The sequence below is a fragment of the Camelus ferus genome, chromosome 22 (genome assembly GCF_009834535.1).
Source record: "Camelus ferus isolate YT-003-E chromosome 22, BCGSAC_Cfer_1.0, whole genome shotgun sequence".
Lineage (NCBI taxonomy): Eukaryota > Metazoa > Chordata > Mammalia > Artiodactyla > Camelidae > Camelus > Camelus ferus.
The window spans coordinates 24,755,154-24,772,374 of record NC_045717.1 but is presented as its reverse complement, the minus strand read 5'-3'; the positions used below and the strand labels follow the sequence as shown (position 1 = coordinate 24,772,374).

The 17,221-nt window shown below is 51.5% G+C and overlaps 1 protein-coding gene and 1 non-coding gene across 2 annotated transcripts; both read right to left on the bottom strand.

Annotated features, from left to right (window-relative positions):
* Positions 1-703: 703 nt before the first annotated feature.
* On the bottom strand, positions 704-9,446 carry EEF2 (eukaryotic translation elongation factor 2). Its single transcript, XM_006179314.3, has 15 exons — positions 9,356-9,446; positions 8,141-8,355; positions 7,093-7,274; positions 6,792-7,003; positions 6,234-6,412; positions 6,042-6,147; positions 5,456-5,569; positions 5,075-5,213; positions 4,754-4,949; positions 4,066-4,324; positions 3,527-3,634; positions 2,651-3,004; positions 2,195-2,377; positions 1,981-2,113; positions 704-1,430 (listed from the first exon to the last, which is right to left on the bottom strand). Exons 1-15 carry the CDS (start codon positions 9,356-9,358, stop codon positions 1,237-1,239), a joined length of 2,577 nt encoding a protein of 858 aa, XP_006179376.1. The 5' UTR covers positions 9,359-9,446; the 3' UTR covers positions 704-1,236.
* On the bottom strand, positions 6,489-6,555 carry LOC116659165. The gene has a single exon (XR_004314447.1). It is a non-coding gene; the product is annotated as a small nucleolar RNA SNORD37 (small nucleolar RNA).
* Positions 9,447-17,221: the final 7,775 nt, after the last annotated feature.

Sequence of the window (17,221 nt, the reverse complement as noted above, 5' to 3'; positions counted from 1 at the left end):
CCTCCTTCCACACTTAGATTCAGCAATAAAGCTGAAACCTCATGGACACATTAGTGAAGCTTAGGCCTGGGCAGCCTGGCCAACCTCCTGGCCAATAACCCACCAGTACTTCACTCTCCCCATCTGCCTGAGGACAACCCGTATATAACAAATCCGAGTTAAACTCTTTGACAAACCCAGAGAATCTGACAAAGGAATCTTCACTGCTGCTGCTCAAGGAGCTGGTACGAGCACAGAATTTAGGTAAGGGGTCTTTACCACATCCTAGGAACTTTTACAAGTGAGCCCCTAGCGTGCTTCACTAGTTACAAGTTTTGATGGGGTAAGACAAAAAGCAATTTTATAAGCCTGCACTAACAGCACCAGCCCCGTCAGGCTATGGAAATGTAGTTAAAACTAAAGGTCAAAAATCTGGTTCTGGGGCTGCTCCAGTTTCAACTGCTCAGTAGACACATGGAGCCAGTGGCTGCCCCTCAGAACAGCACAGATGCAGGACAGTTCCACCATCACAGAAGTGCCATTGGCTGGCCCTGGGTGACAGATGGACTACTGGACCGGCCTGGATCACGTGTCTTGGACCCGCTGGTGTGACCTTCTGACACGTTGAAATGATACTGAACACTGTACTGGGATAGCACCAACCACCATGCACTGGCAGGGGCAGCCTGAGTGGATGGTGAAGGAACACGTGGACACACACACACACGATCACCACCGTATCAAATTTATTATTCCAATGGCACTAGTACAGCTGGAGGTGCTCATGGTGACACTGCACAGGATTTCCTGCCTTCTAGTTTCTGTCCAAAGAGAACGTCTACCCGCTTGTTCCTTCCCCCTTCTAGAGGAAAATCCACTACGGACCATTTACCCAAATAAACCTCTTAATGCAATTTGTTTTAATTTTTTTATGGACATTTGAGTTTCCCTCTGAAGAAACAAAATCAAGTGTTGGGTGTCCCATCTCCCCATCCCCACAGGCCAGGTAAGTCCCTGCTGTAAGGATATTTCTGTTGCCTCAAATCTGGAAATAAATATCGAAAGAAAACGTCATCAAGTGTTCATGTTGAGCGATGGCACGGAGTAGGCCCCAGAAACCGGTCAGGCAGAGAATTACTGGGTCTGGACAGTCTCAAAGTGTCGTGGAGAATGTGGGGGCTTGTTGCTGTGGTCACCTGTTCCCAGGCGCGGGGGCTGCGCTGAGTCCCACCAGGAGGCAGGCTGCAGGGAGCCCGCCTACAATTTGTCCAGGAAGTTGTCCAGGGCTGGGATGCCTTCCTTCAGGCCTTTGCGCTTGCGCGTCTCTGCCACCACCTGGCTAGGGCGGCTGGTGTTGTCAAAGGGGTCCCCGGGCAGGATCTGCCAGTGGTCGAACACACACTGGGGGAAGGCCTGGCCACCGGTGTTGGACCTCAGGTCAGCAGTGAAGCCTGCAGAGAGGAAGAGGTGGCGCTCACTGGCAGCCCCGGGCGTAGTGCTTCACAGCCCCTTAGCAGCCCCAGAGGGGAAGGCGGGGACACGGGCCCACGCCAGAGGATCAGAGCCAAGCCAACCTGGGATGTGTCAGATGTTAAGCACACAACCCCAAAACTCCCTCAAAGACTACTGATGACCAAGTGAGGGAGTGCTGCCCTTTTTGGGCCTCTGGTCTCCACCCACTCCTTCTCCGGATGAACCCGGGATAAAGCACAGCTGCTCTGCAAGCCTTGCTCTTCAATTTACAGACCCAAGGACCCTCCCCTCTAATTCCTGAACCCACGTGAGAAAAAGGTCACCTCAACTATGCTGCTCCCACCTCCCAAGTAAGACAGAGCAGAAAGCGCCAGTTAGCAGATTATGTCAACAGCTCCCATCAGACCCAGCCCGGGCCCCATGTGAGGACCTAAGTGGGGCTGTCCTAGACCAGGTGGGCTCTGCTGGGCTCCACTCTGACGACGGTGAGCAGTGGCTATCTGAGGGCCACACCAGGCTGGCACTCACCAAACGACTCATTGACAGGCAGGTAGGCCTTCACAACAAACATGGGGGTGCCAGCCACCTGGGACTCCTCGAAGACGTGGCCCCGCTTCCTGTTCAGGACACCATAGATGCCACCAACCACTTGTTCCGGACACTGTCAGGCAAAGAAAAGCTGTCAGCAGCTCTTGGGCAGGACGGGCCCGGCAAGAGGAGCCAGATGGCCAGGCCTCCCTACCTGGATCTCCACAAGGTAGATGGGCTCCATGAGCCGGGGCTGGGCGGTCAGCACGCTGGCGTAGAGGCAGCGCCGGGCCGTGGGGATGATCTGGCCACCCCCGCGGTGGATGGCGTCTGCGTGCAATGTCACGTCGTGGACGTCGAAGCGCACGCCCCGCATGTTCTCCTCGCACAGCGCCCCCTACAGAAAAAGGCAGCAGAGACCACCATCAAGAACCTGCCTCCACTGTAGCCCCTAAGAACAGCTCAGCCACATAGCTCTGTGCCAACTCCTCCAGGTCTCCACCCACAGGGACCAAGTGGGTCTTGCCTAACTCGGCCTTCCTAGGTCCCCTTCCAGGAGACAGGACCATCACCCCACTTCAACAGGGAATCAAGCACAGATTATCTGGAGACTCCCACGGGAAAGCACCCTGCTGAGACCCACCGGTGCGCTGCCTGAGCAGCCCCTCACCTCCTTGGTAGCCCACTGGAAGCCGGCCACCACGCTGTCCTTGATCTCATTGAGGTACTGCACACCCTTGGTGATGTCAGTGAGGATGTTGGGGCCGGTGCCATCAGGGCCAAAGCACCAGATCTTGCGGGCCTCAGCCACGTCCCATTCGTACTTCTCGGCCAGGTAGCGGGCCCGCTGCTTGAGCTCCTGGCGGGCAGACACCTCGCCCTTGTCGATGTCCTCAGCCAGGCCGTCTGGGAAGGGCCGGGCCTTCATGTACAGCCGGTTGTGCTTGTTGGGGGACTTGGACAGGCAGAGTACATTTGACTCCTCACTGACAGTCTCACGGTACGAGACAACTGGGTCAGATTTCTGCAAAAGGAGTATAAAGGTCAGGCCTGCCCATAGGCAGCAGAGGCACCCAGGAGTCATCTGAACAGAAGACCTTCCTAACGAGCGCCCAGGAACCAGAACACATCTGATTTGATGGCAGAGCCATGCACGTCTCACTCCAGTCTAAGCATGAGGTGTGCAGCTATTTGCTTCACACAGAGGATGCCCACTGGTTAAACACAAAAACGGACAGCTCAGTTCCCTGAAAAAGCAGAGAACACAAATCAGAGCACACCAGTCAGGTGCGGGGCTGGGGCTAGAACCTCAGTGTCTGCACCCTTCAGAAACTTCTAGAATTTGTCTCTAAGAAGCAGACCCCTCCCACCCCAGCCTTGGAGAGAAATCTAAGCCACTGCTGTCACAACAGTACATATTACTGGCAGGAATGAGCACAGAGGAAGGAGGGAGTGCCCCAATCAGCCGGGATCCTGGTCTGTGCTCTCTACCCTCTTCCTCCTGGGAACCTTGGGCCTCCAGCCATCCGACCCCACCAGGCTTCACCTTAATGGGAATGCAGGCGTGGTCCTCCTCCAGGTCCTTCAGGCAGATCTCCAGGTGCAGCTCGCCAGCCCCCGCGATGATGTGCTCTCCAGACTCCTCAATGATGCACTGAAAAGGCCCCAAGAAGTCACCCCCTGTGCACAAACCCCAGGACAGATTCGGGGAACCCAAGGGATTCTAGGGAACAGGTGGAAAGCCGGATCCAAGCTTCCACCCAGCTGGAGACTCCCAAAGTGGGTTTTTTTGGGGAAGGTGCCAGGGCCCTTCAGGTGGTTTTCAGCTTTGGCCTTCTAGTGCTCGACCACTCTAGACACCTTAAGCAGCCTATGAGAGAGAGCTGGGATCCTGGGTAGGAAACCACCATCTACATAACCAGGCAGCAGCTCTGCCAGGGTTGGTGTGCCCAGCACAGGTGATTTTCCAAACAGTTGGAAATCTCTACTTTCATGAGCAGCCACTAGGATCTTTCCTGCTCAGCCATACCACATAGCCAACCAGTCACCCCCTGCATGGACTGCCTCTGGTCAGGGGCCACCCACCTGCACCATGGGGTCTGACTTAGCTAGTCGCTTCAGGCCCTCCACCAGCTTGGGCAGGTCGGCTGGGTTCTTGGCCTCTACGGCAACCCTCACGACAGGGCTCACGCTGAACTTCATCACCCGCATGTTGTGGGCATGCTCGAAAGTGGTGATGGTGCCTGTCTTCACCAGGAACTGGTCCACACCCACCAGCCCCACGATGTTCCCGCATGGCACATCCTCGATGGGCTCCACGTAGCGGCCCATCATCAGGATCGTCCTAGGGGAGACATAAGGTGTCAACCCAGCAGCACCAGGCGCCAGATCCCCAAATGACCAAAGCTTCCTTCGTCTGCGGTTGTCACTCGTCTGGAGCAGTGCCACCCCACCCCCAAGCAGTGAATATTGACTGTCTAGAGGAAATCACTGGTGACACGGACTGTGTAAAGCAGAGCCTCGTTCACTACCCAGGGGTCACAGAGCTGCAGCAACTGGGAGTGAGACAGCTCATTCCTCCGGGCCATGTACAGAACTCCACACCCCGGCCTAGGTCAGATGTGAGCACCACACGGAAACCATGTGGCACCCAGTATACAGCCAGAGCCCTGAGGAGCTAAACTGAAGGCAGGCTGGCTGAGGCGGGGGAGGCAGAGGAAGCAGTCTCAGCTCACAGGTGCTACCAGGCACCCTCACCCCACTGAGCTCTCACCTCTGGATCGGCTTCAAGTACAGGTCCTCCTTCTTCCCGGGCGTGTAGTTGGGCCCCATGATCCTGACCTTCAGGCCAGTGGACACCAGCCCTGAAAAGACCCGGCCGAAGGCGTAGAACCGGCCTTTGTCGGAGGTCGGCACCATTTTGGAAATGTACATCATAAGAGGGCCTTTGGGGTCACAGCTTTTAATGCCTGAGGAGCAAGAAAGGGACCCCCAAAGGGGACATCGTGATTCCCTGCAGCTCAGCTTTCCAGCATCCTGAGACCCGAGGCTCTGCCCAGTGTTCTGCCCCTGGGTGCAGGCACACCCCACATACCCATGGCTGCCTCATCATCCGGGGGCCCCTCATACAGGAGCTCGCAACGGTACTTCTGCGCCGTCACAGGGGAGGGCAGGTGGATGGTAATCATCTGCAGCAGGGCATCCCCAGCGGGCAGCCAGCGGCGCATCACAGCCTAAAGGAGGCATCATGAGGCTCAGGAGGAAGAACCACGTGCTCCCCAAGGTGATTCTCAAAGAGCAGTACCAACACTTGAGTGCTCCTGCCCACCCCTGCTGGTGATGGGGCTTCTGCTGGTGACACTTTCTAAGAACCAAGGCCCAAGCCCACAAGGGAGAAGGGCTGGCGGGCCACCCTCTAGCCCCCACAAGCACCCAGAGCTCTGGTGGGGACTCCTGAAATGGACCCTCCACTCACCTTCAGAAGCGGTTTGCCTTCTTTGTCTTTATCCTCACTGTCCAACTTGATGTCTAGTTTTTCAATCAGTTTTGCCGTCTCTTCTTTCTTAAAATTCATGATCGCATCAAACACCTAACAACCAGAGGTGGCAAAGTGGGTTTGGGAACATACCGGGAAGCCTGCTTCTTGCTAAGGAGCTTAAGGCCACAGACAGAGTAAGGGTAAGGCTGCAAAACTCCTCACCATCAAAGGCCTGACCCACTTAAACAAGTCATTGAAAAATCTCCTAAGGAACAAAAAAAAACTCACAAAACTCGAGCACGCTTTAACTTACAATCAGTTAAAACTCCCCAGCTTGCAAAGCCCAGACCTTCCTACCTCATCCCACCTTACACCCAGGGGCCTGGGAGACTAATAAAATCAAGGCTGAGAACCCCGAGGGCCTCCAGACCCTAGTGCTGCCTTCCCCCTCATCCCAGGAGCTGCCTTGAGGCCTGGCCCTGCCCAGCCCCATGGCATCTTGCTGCAGCAGGCTGGATGCTCAGGAAGCCCAAAGACAATACAGGGGATACACATCCATCAAGCACAAGCCAGCTCAGCTCACCTTGAAGATGGGGTCCAGGATGAGCTGGCAGAATGTCCTTGGCAGTTTCTTGCCATCAGGGCTAGTGGCCGACTTGCTGAATTTGCCATTGGATGGATCAAAGTACCTGTCAGAGAATCCCTGTGTTAGGGGAATCTGGGGAGACCCGGGTCAGAAGACCCCAGACACTTTAGCTGTGTCTCCAGCACTCACCGGTCTCCCCACAGCTTCTTCATCATGTCCTCCACCTTCTTGGCCCGCTCAGCAGGCCTCAGCTGGCCCTCACCCTTGGCGGCAAACTTGGCCACATACATCTCGGCAAACTGCTTCAGGGTGAAGGCCCAACCGTGGAGACCAGACCCGAAGCCAACAGTACCAAGGACAGGGTCAATCTAAGAGACAAGAAAGCTTTGAATAGGGACAATTGGACAGAAAAACCATAGCTTCAGAGTCCCTGGGCATCATGGGCCTCAGACATTCGATTTCTTCAGTTAGCCATCAGGTCAAAGTGAAGAAATTTTTAGTCATCACACACAGGATGCCCAACTCTGCCTCCACCCCCCTCCCCAAGGGCACTGCCCCATGCACTTCTGAGCAAGGGTGACCCACTGCCCAGAGCCTCCCAAATCCAGCCCCCTTGTCTCTCCAAAGTTCCTGGCAACCCTGCTTTCGGATCTCTGAAAAAACCCCAGGAGGCCACACAACAGTGGTTCCTCAGGGGAGAAGTGGGAGGGGGTACTGGGAATGCAGCAGGGGAGGCAGCGCCCCTACCATGATGTTGCCCATGGGGCCACTCTCGCCCTCCCCATAGGTGGAAATGATGACGTTGACGTTCTCCACGATGCGCTGGAAGGTTTGGTAGAGCTCCTCAGGCTCCAGCTGCAGCTCGAGCAGGGCCCGGTCCATCTTGTTCATCATTAGCACAGGTTTGATGCGCTCGGCAATGGCCTGGCGCAGCACTGTCTCTGTCTGCACGCACACACCTGTGGACGGGCAGGGGACAGGTCGCCACTGGCCAGAGAGAGAACAGCCCCAGGTCCCAGGCCACCTGTAAGGGCCACCCACAGGTTACCTGACACACAGTCCACCACCACCAAGGCACCATCAGTGACACGGAGGGCAGCTGTCACCTCTGAGGAGAAGTCCACATGCCCCGGGGAGTCAATGAGGTTAATAAGGAAGCCAGAGCCATCCTTGCTCTGCTTGATAAAATTCAAGTCGTTCTCTGAGAGCTCATAGAAGAGGGAGATGGCCCTGAAGGGATTGGGACAGGTCAGGTAGATGAAGCCACACCTCAACCTGGCTCTTAAACTTTGCTCCCAGAATTCCTGGGGTCACTCAGGTTCCTACTGAGAGCCACGGCTAAAACTCTTGATCTGTAAGTGAAGTGGTGATCTAGTAAGAAGCCAGGGAGACACTACAACCTGTCTCCTCTCCCAGTATTACTCATCCCCAGAGATGAACTTCAGAATTCCCATGCAGGAACCATCACCTGCAGCTCCCTCAGCCAGGAACACCTACCTCCCTGGTACCAGGTGTAAAGGTACCAAAGTCCTCCCAGGTTCAACACACCTGATTTAAAGAGCAACTACACCATCAGGCAAGACCCAGAAACCCCAAAGACTACCTTTCACCCTTCCCTCCCCCTGCAAGCCCAGGTGATATTTCAGAGCAATAACCAAGGAAAAATTGCCAAAGGGAGACATTTGGTAGTCAACTTTTCTCGGATTCTCACCCTATTGACCTCTGGGGCCAGAAAATTAAGAGACACCTGCCAAGTGCAGAGCAGGATTCTTAGCAAGCATTATTCTCAGATGCCAGCGGCCCTCTCCTAGACTTCTCCAGGCACTGCCAAGAGCCCCTTGGCCCCCTTTCTCTCCAAAACCCCTTAACACCGCCCATCGCTGTGCTCTCCTGCTGGAAGCAACACATCCTATCTCGCTAGATGCCTCACTGTTCCTCTCAGTTCAACCGAAGTGCTCCGTCTGCCCAGAAGTCTCTCAGGAAAGTGATGGCATCTACTGTCTGTCCTTCCTACCCACCATCGAAGGCTCTGGTGCGTGGCAAGCACCTTCCCTCCCTGACCCCTCCCCGGCCAGAGGGCAGCAGGGCTTGCTCACGTTGACTTGATGGTGATGCAACGCTCCTGCTCATCCTTCCGGGTGTCAGTGAAGCGGGTCTCCCCAGCCCTGGCGGAGGCGATGATGCCCGCCTTGCACACCAGGGAGTCTGTCAGAGTGGACTTGCCATGGTCCACGTGGGCGATGACAGACATGTTCCGGATGTTGGCCTTCTTGTCCATGATGGCCCGGATCTGGTCTACTGTGAAGTTCACCTGGGGGCAGGGGAAGGGGACACTCAGACTGCGCACTCCAGGAATGGGGCTGGCAGGGAGACTTTGGTCAAGAGACTGCTACGCCACTGCGAGTGGGGTCTGGTCCTGGGGCCACCCCACCACCCCCCAAACACACCGTCCCGTTTCTTGACATCCCTTTAAAAATGCAACTCATCCCGTCCCTGAAAAGCAGGATCCTACTTGTCACTCAAAAGAGACAAAGCAGAAGAACTGGGGAGTAGGTCTCAAAAGGTGACAACAGATTTCCTTCAGGCTGAGTACAAATACTGGGGTGTCACGAGGGTCGTCATAGATCTAAGCTCCCAAAACCGCTCCGTATTACCAATCGTATATTCCCAAGGTTTCCGACCGAAGGGCTTCTTTAAAACCCAAGGTCACCTCTCTCGCTTGGGGGAGGGGGGGCAGACAGAACCATCCCCGCACTAAATGTGCCACCCCCGGTCGGGAGGGAGGCTTGCGCAACCCTAACAGGCTCAAGCCCTCCACTTCATGGTTCCGGAGTCAGGTGTTCACAACTAGGATACGGAAGGACAAGGGAACCAGGCCCAAGATTACAGAGCGCAAAGAGAGCCTTTCTAAAGCCCCTACTTCCCCCTCCTTTTCCCATTTCTTTGCTGCATACCGCTCCCGACAGAAAACCGAACTCAAACTCCCGGCCCGCGAGTTACATAAGGCGGCTCCCCTCTCCCCGCGACGCCCGCCATTACAGCGTCTGCCACATCATCGTATCTGCCCGCCCACCCAGCTTCAGCCGGGCCCGGGGCCCCGCGAGGCCGCGGCGCCCCCGGAAGCGGAGCTCGGCAAGCAGTGAGGAGCGTAGACATGGCGGCAGCCGCTTTCCCAGCCAGCCGGCCCGCTGGCCCCGCCACCGCCATGTCTCCTCTCGGTCAGGAATGCCACAGCGCTCCAGGCCCGGCAGCGCCGACCCTACCGGGGCCCCGCCGCCCTTTCAGACAGCCAGCTGGATAGCGTTGCTCACCATGGTGGCGGATGGCGGTGGATTCTCCCTAGCAGATCCAACAGCGGTAAGCCGCGCCGAGGATGGCGGCGACGACGGCGGAAGAGAACACTGACGTCAACACCTGAGCTTTTATAGGCCGACGCCGGTTGGGTGGGTCATCTGATCGCGCTTCGAGGGCGGGGCGAAGGGACGCCGCGCGCAGGCGCATGGACGCCCTTCCCTCGGGTAACCCCTTAGGCGCAACCCCTTAGGTGTCCGTGCGGTCGCTCTAGGTTGGAACGTCTGCCTTCCGCGCTTGGATTTCCCTGGGGCGTGGTTGGCTCAGAGCTGCGTACAAGTTTCCAGGATGCAATACTCAGATGCAAAAAGCGAAGAGCGCCGTTTTAGCTGAGAACGTTGTATCACAGCAACTGTATCAGTTTGCAAAATGCCAAGCACTTCTATTTAAAGCATATTACAATCCGAATAGGATCTGCAGATTGTACCAAGGTCAATTTCCTGGGATTGATATTGTTATGTAAAACGACAGCACTAGGAGAAGCTGAAGGAAGAGTACTGGGGACCTCTCTGTACTATTTTTGCAACTACCTGTCTATTTCAAAATATAAAGCTTTTTAAAAACCAGGTATTAATCATTAGTTTATTCCACAAAGACAGATTGAACATCTACTATACCAGGCATTGCTATAGATATAGCACTGTGGGTATAACAGTGAACAAAACACCTTACTAGCTCCGCCACTGTAAGTGTTCTTACACTAGATACTTGGATTTTCTTCTATTCAGTTTCCTCATCTGCACAATGAGGGTAATCAGTGCTACCTCACTGTTTGGGGGAGAGTAAAATTAACTAAATAGATGTAAAAGGACTAGCGCTGTGACTGACACAGTTCTGAATATACAGATTAGCTACCATGACTATTAATAAAGCATTTCAGGGACTGTTTTGCCATGTCGCAGGCACGGGGGCTCAGAGCTTGTTTACATACGCAATCTCATTTTCTGTTTCATTTCTTCTCCAGGAGGAGGCGCAGGAAGACTGTTTTGTGTTTGTGTCCTAATATGACCCTAAGAAACGGTTGTAGTTCCCAAATCTTTGGCTCCAGGGAACGAATTGGCATTCAATTCAGTATATTCATTCTTAATAAAGAGCCCAGCTTAATGTCTGGTTCACTGTAGGCACTCAGTATTTCTTGCATCAATGAATAGTATTCTTTTTAGCGCAAATAAATCCCCTTCAGTAAATCTCTTAAACTCACTCGGTCAAAAGGAGGTGGACTGCAGTGCTTTCCCTGCGCTAGGAGAAGGGGAGATGTACATCTGTAAAAAGCCACGCAAGTTCAAGTCTGAACTCTAAAATAAGCCTGTGCACTCTTCCTCTTCTGGAAAACGCTTTGCGCATTTTGCTTTGTAAAGTGCTGTCACGGCCCTGATTTCGTGTAATCGAAGATTGCTAACACCATACTGCGTTTAACCAAGGCAGGTAGGAACTGCTCAGTAAATATCTGTTGAATAATCGAGGCTCAGAGCGGCAGTGTCAGGCAGCAGATGTCACTCCCCGTGCTCAATCCGGGATCTTCAAACACCTGCACCTGTGTTCGTGACCCTGTTAATTTTACAAGGCAAGCGCATGCGCTATTCCGGGGACGTGTATTCAGCAGATGGGTATCCAGTTTCCCGTTCTTAATATGTTTATTTTAATTTTTAAAAATGTTTAAATGCACTCAGCACCCATTGTGTGCTGGGCTCGATATCAGGCACTTCGCAGCACTTCCTTGCAAATTGGAGCATTTCAGAGATGAAAAGCAAAGATTTTCATAAACAGGGTTGAATTTGCTCGCAAGTGAATAGACTGATTATTGAGAAATTTTAACTTAGTGTAAGGTAAAGAAGCCGGGAAGAATTTGAAGAGAATAAGGAGATTTAAGACATTCCCTCCCCACTGTAACTCTCCATGCAGAGATGTAAAACCCCACAGCAGCACGTACAGGTTCGCAGGGGACCTCTCCCCACTACCATCCCCAGACCCACGTTTAGCAGGAGCCTAGAGAAGGAGCACAGCTTCAGCAGAGAGCAAAAACAGCCACAGCCAGGCTCAGAGTCTGCAGTAACAAATAAATGCGGGGGTAAAGGGCGGGGAAGAACCGCGAGAAAAAAAAGTACCCTCTGCAGGGAGGCTCCGCTGCGCATGCGCCCGCTGCGGCGCGGGGAGGGCAAGGAGGCCGCGGCAGCGGCCCCTGCTGACCAGAGGCCGTCACTGCACGCCCCTTACGTCTCCGTTTCCATGCTGTTGAGGGCTTATTTGATGCCCATTACCACTCTGAAACAGTTAATTCACTTAATTCTTTCCACACTGGGGGCTTTGTGTGGGCTTATTTATGCAGGAGCAAACAGGCTCAGAGAAGTTTAGTGATTTTCCCCAGGTCATATAGCTAATAACGGCGGAAGCAAGTGACTCAAAAAGGCATGGCTTAGTGATCCATCCATAGAGTGGAATACTATTTAGCCTTAAAAAGGGAGGAAATTCAGACACAGGCTACCGCCACATGAATAAACATGATGCTCAGTGAAATAAGCCAGACACAAAAGGACAAATACTGTATAATTCTATCTATATGAAGTCGCTAGAGAAGTCAAAGAGACAGATAGTAAAGTGGTGGAGGCTGGGGGCTGGGGGAGGGGAGGGGGAGCCAGTGTTTAGTTGGGGGCAGAGTTTCAGTTTGGGAAGATGGAAAAGTCCTGAAGATGGCTGTTGGGCATGTTTAGTGCATTAAGTACATTACAAAAACGATTAAAATGGTAAATTTTATGTGATACATATTTTACCACAATTTTAAAAAGCATTTTTTAATCAGGGAGCAAACTCTGCCCCACTACTATTTCCTAGATGTATTTCAGAATTGATTAACCTGAAGCCAGAAATCCTGAGTTTAGGTTCTGCCCTCATGGACTGTGTGACCTTGGGCAAGTTACATAACCTCTCTGAACCTCAGATTCTTCATGTAAAATGTTGACTAATAACAGAAACCATTTTATTATGGGGCTTTTGTGAGTCTTAAACACGTTAAAATAAACAAAGCAAAATAAAGCACCTAACACAGTGCCTGGCATATAGGAAGCCCAATTGATGACTACTCCTACATTGGGCTGAATTGACCCCCCTCCCAAATTCATATACTGAAGTCTTAACTCCCCAGTACCTCAGGATGTGACATTATTTGGAGATAGGGCTAGAAAGAGGCAATTAAGTTAAAATGAGGTCTTTAGGGTGGGCCCTAAACTGACACTAGTCATATTAGGAGATGACTGGCTCAGAGGGAGACCCTGTGAAGACAGAAGAAGCAGGCAAATTTACAAGTCTGCAAGCCAAGGAGAGAGGCATTGGCAGAAACCAACCCTGCCAATACCTTGATCTGGACTTCTGGCTCCCAAAACTGAGAAACAATAAATTTCTGCTGTTTAAGTGACCCATCCTGTGGCGTTTTGTTGTGGCTGCCCCAGCAAACTAAAACACTGTGAGATAGAAACACTAGATTTTGTATATTGCAACCATTCCTTCCAGGAACATTTGTTAGCACTCCTGCTCTGGTGCAGAGAGGGAGGCATTCTCCTCGACCACAAAATTTAGGGAGCTCCAAAAACTGTCATGATGATATTTTAACATCACTTTTTAAAATTCAAATAAATGCCAGAAAAATCCATGAAGAACAAAGCATCAAAATTTAAAATAAAGATAGAAGGAGTATTATAGATTTCTCCTTTTGCCTCAGGGTCCAGGATGAGTGCGAGCAGGGTTGGGTCGTCCTACCATATGCTCTAGGAAGGTTCTGTAGCATGGAATGTTCTGGTATGACCTTAGGAAGGGATGTACTACCTTCTCTGGATGGTTGGACAGTTGGGTTTAGGGAGGTCTAGCGGGGCTGCGTGGTGAGAATGGGCAGTCCAGGGTTGGTTCCTAAGATCACTGAGCTGTGTAGACAGGTTTGCTTGGCACCTTCAGAGGGGTCTAGCTGTGGCAATCCAGTTTATAGAGGCTAAAACTGAGACTCCAACAGGGCAAGTGAAGGTTAGCGTCAGTTCAGGATTCAGCCTTCAGTGATGGCTCCCAGCAGGCCCTTAGGGACTTGATTAGAGCCCTAGGCAAACTGTTTTGCATTTCACTGTTTGTAAGTTGTCCCCTGGGACCTCCAGGCTGAGGGACTTTCCACACACCCCGCCCTTCCCCGCCTGCAAACACACCCATCAGCTTTGTGGCCTGGCTCAACCTTTTTGCCTAGAATTCCTCACATCCCTCAGACTCGCCACTCATCGGTCTAACAAATGTTTTCCTGAGAGCCCGTGGTAGGAAAAAAAATAATCCCTGCCCTTGGGGAGCTGACCTGCTGGTGAAAGAAATAGTCAAACATATGCACAAATTGAAACTTTTGAATTGCTCCAGGAAGCAGAGAGAGAATGAACAAAGGAGAGGATAGGGCGGAGAAGTCTATGATCCAGCCTGGGGAATCCTGGAAGGCTGCCTGGAGGAGGTGACTCCTCAACTGTTACCTGAAAGATGGGAAAGCTCTCGCTGGGCCAAAGTGGGAAAGGACATTCCAAGGAGAGGGAACAGCAAATACCCTGAGGTGGGAGGCACAGTGAAGAAACAGCGTATGACTCTGTAAAAAGAGCAGAGGGGGCTGCTTTAGATGGACTGGTCAGGGCATGACTCTGAGACAAAGGTCAGCTAAGCTATTTCTAAAAAGGGCCAAGTAAAAACTATTTTGGTTTTTCAGGCCGCATGGTTTTGCTCCCAGCTACTCAACTCTGCACATAAGCAGCCACAGATGACATATACACAAATGGGCATAGCTGTGTGCCACTAAAACTTTACTTACGGGCCCTAAAATGTGAATTTCACACAATTTTCACATGACATGAATTATGTTTCTTTTGATTCCCCACCCCCAATCATTAAAAAATAGCAAAAAAATTCTTAGCTCCTGGGGCATACAAACGCAGGCAGTAGGGGGGGATATGGCCTGTGGGTCATAGTTTAAGAGCCCCTTGCTCTAGGATAAGTGTGTCCCCATAATTCATCACCTAAATAGGAAAACTTTACATCTCAAAATTGTTTTTTGTTGTTTTTTTTCCTTTTTAAAAAAATGTTTGGTATTTACATTTGCAAAGTTGTGACTGAAGTTTAAATAATATGCAGAAAGGGCATAAGTTAAATGTGTAAAATCTGACTGTGTTCACAAGCAATGTGAAACTCAAGATAGCGAGTGACCAGCCCTCAGAAACCCCAGAAATCCCCCTTGTGCCTCTTCCAGTCACTACCACCCAAAGATACCCAGCATCATGTCTTTCAACAACAGATCTTAGGGGGCCCTATCTTTGAATTTCCTACAAGTTGAATCACGCAGCATGGCTTCTTTTAAATACGGCTTCTTGCACTCAACATTTATATGGTTTGTCCAGGTTACGGATGGCTGAGCTTTATCTATTCTCACAGCTCTGTTCTTTTGAGACCAGGGTGCAATTTATTTATCTTTTTCATTGCTGGTGGGTCTTTGGGTTGTTTCCAGTTTGGGGCGGTTATGACTAATGCTGCTATGGAACATTCTAGCACGTGTCTCAACAGCATTTGTGTTGGGTACGTCCCTCCGAGAGGGATTGCTGAGTCATACACTGTGCCTGATTCCAGTTTGAGTGGATGAGTCCGTTCACCAAAGTGCCAACCATAAGGATTCTGAAAGCAAAAGGGATGCTAATGTGTTTACACCAGGAGGATGATTGTAAACTAGGTTTATCCCAGGCCCCTGGGATGTGTGGCTCCCCAGAGTTAGGGGAGTATATGTGTGAAGACCCCAATGAGCAGAACCCCAGTACTACCCGTGCCTGATGTAAGCTGCATTCGTAAGATGAACTCAGTAATCCTACATCACTGGAACATATCCAGGAGCGACCCTGCCCCCAGGGGACCCTGGGTCATATCTGAGGACATGTGTGGTCATCACAACTGGGGCTGCTCCTGGCATCAAATGAGTGGGGGCCAGGGGTGCTGCTCCACACCCCCCAGTGCCTGGGACAGCCCCGCAGAGAATGATCTGGTCCTGAATGTCCATAATGCTGAGGTTGAGAAAAACCTTATATTTGATTATTTACTTAAATGATGTGCTCTAAATTTTTACTTTATTTTTTAAATTTGTTTTTTGATGGAGGTACTGGGGATTGAACTCAGGACCTCGTGCATGCTAAGCATGTGTTCTACCATTTGAGCTATATCCACCTGCCTGATCCAAACGTTTAGAGAGCAGATGGTATTCATTCAACCGATACATATTTAGTGAGCACCTCCCATCATCCAGATTTTGAGTGAGAGCAAGCATTCCTGTCCTGGTGGGGTTTATATTCTAGTGAGAGATGGTGGGGGGGGCAATAAATAAATATATGCCATGTCAGATGGTGAGAAGTGCTCTGGAGGGAAGTGAAATAGGGTTAGGGAACAGGGTCCTGGGGGCAGATGATAGCAGATACTTTATAGGTATAAGGAGATATCAGAGCAGAACCCTGAAGGAGATCAGAGAGGGGGCAATTGCGGATGTCTGGAGGAAAGGCATTCTAGGTGGGAGGAACAGCCTGTGCAAAGGTCCTGGGGCAGTACCAATACTGGTGTGCCAGAGGAACTACAAGGATGTGATTGAAGCAGAGTGAGTGAGGGGGAGAGAGGGAGGAAGGGAGCGAGTCCGGCAGGGCTTGTGGGTCACCAGGAAGAATTGGGCTTTTACACTGAGGAAAGTGGGATCCCTGGAGGGCTGGTGGGCTGTGGGCAGAGGATAGGCAGGACCTGACTCAGGTGCTCATGGTCGCCCACTAGTGGCTTCTGTGGGGAGGACAGACTGTTGTGGGGGGGCAGGGCATGGCCTTGGGGATTGTGCTAGTCTACAGAGGAGACAGTGGGGGCTGAGGAATGGATAAAGAAAATGTGGTCTAGCCACACAGTGGAATATTATTCAGCCATAAAAAGGAATGACACGTGCTACAAGGTGGATGAACCCTGAATACATGATACTCAGTGAGAAAAGCCAGACACAAAAAACCACATAGGGTGTAATTCCACCGATGTGAAACCTCCAGAACAGGCCAATCCACAGACACAGAGAGTGGGTTCGTGGTTGCCAGGGGCTGGGGAGGGGGAGGGGGTGACTGCTAATGGGGATGAGGTTTCTTTGGGGGGTGACAGAAATGTTTTAAAATTATATTATGGTGATAGTAAAACTCATTAAATTGAACAGTGAAAACAAGCCCTTTGATTCTGTCCATTTCACCCCATCCTCTCTGGCCCCCACCTTGGTCCAGGACCCCATCATCACGTGCCTGGGTGACTGCACCAGGCTCCTCCCAAAGACAAAGCCTATCTTACCCTGGGTGCTGGTTAATTTTATGTGTCCACTAGGCTGAGTCACAGTGGTGCCCAGATACTTGGTCAAACAATACTTGGATGTTTCTATGGTGTTTTTGAGAAAGATTGATCTTTAAATCCATGGACTGTTAAGTAAAGCAGATTCCCGTCCCGAATATGGATGGGCCTCATCCAATCAGACTAGAATAAAAATCTGATCTCCCCAAGCAAGAAGCAATTTCACCAAGAGACGGCCTTCAGACTTGAGCTGCAACTTCAGCTTTTCCCTGAATATTCAGATGCAATTTCAATGTGCTTGTTTTCCTAGGTGACTTGGGCAAGTCACTTAACCACTCAAGATCTCGCTGTTCTCATCTGTCAATTGGACCCAATAATGGTACCTATTGCACGGGGTTGGTGTGGGGATGAAATGGTGACACAATCTGAGTGCTTAAAACAGGGTTTGACAGTATTAGCCGGTATTATTACCATCAGCAGCATTG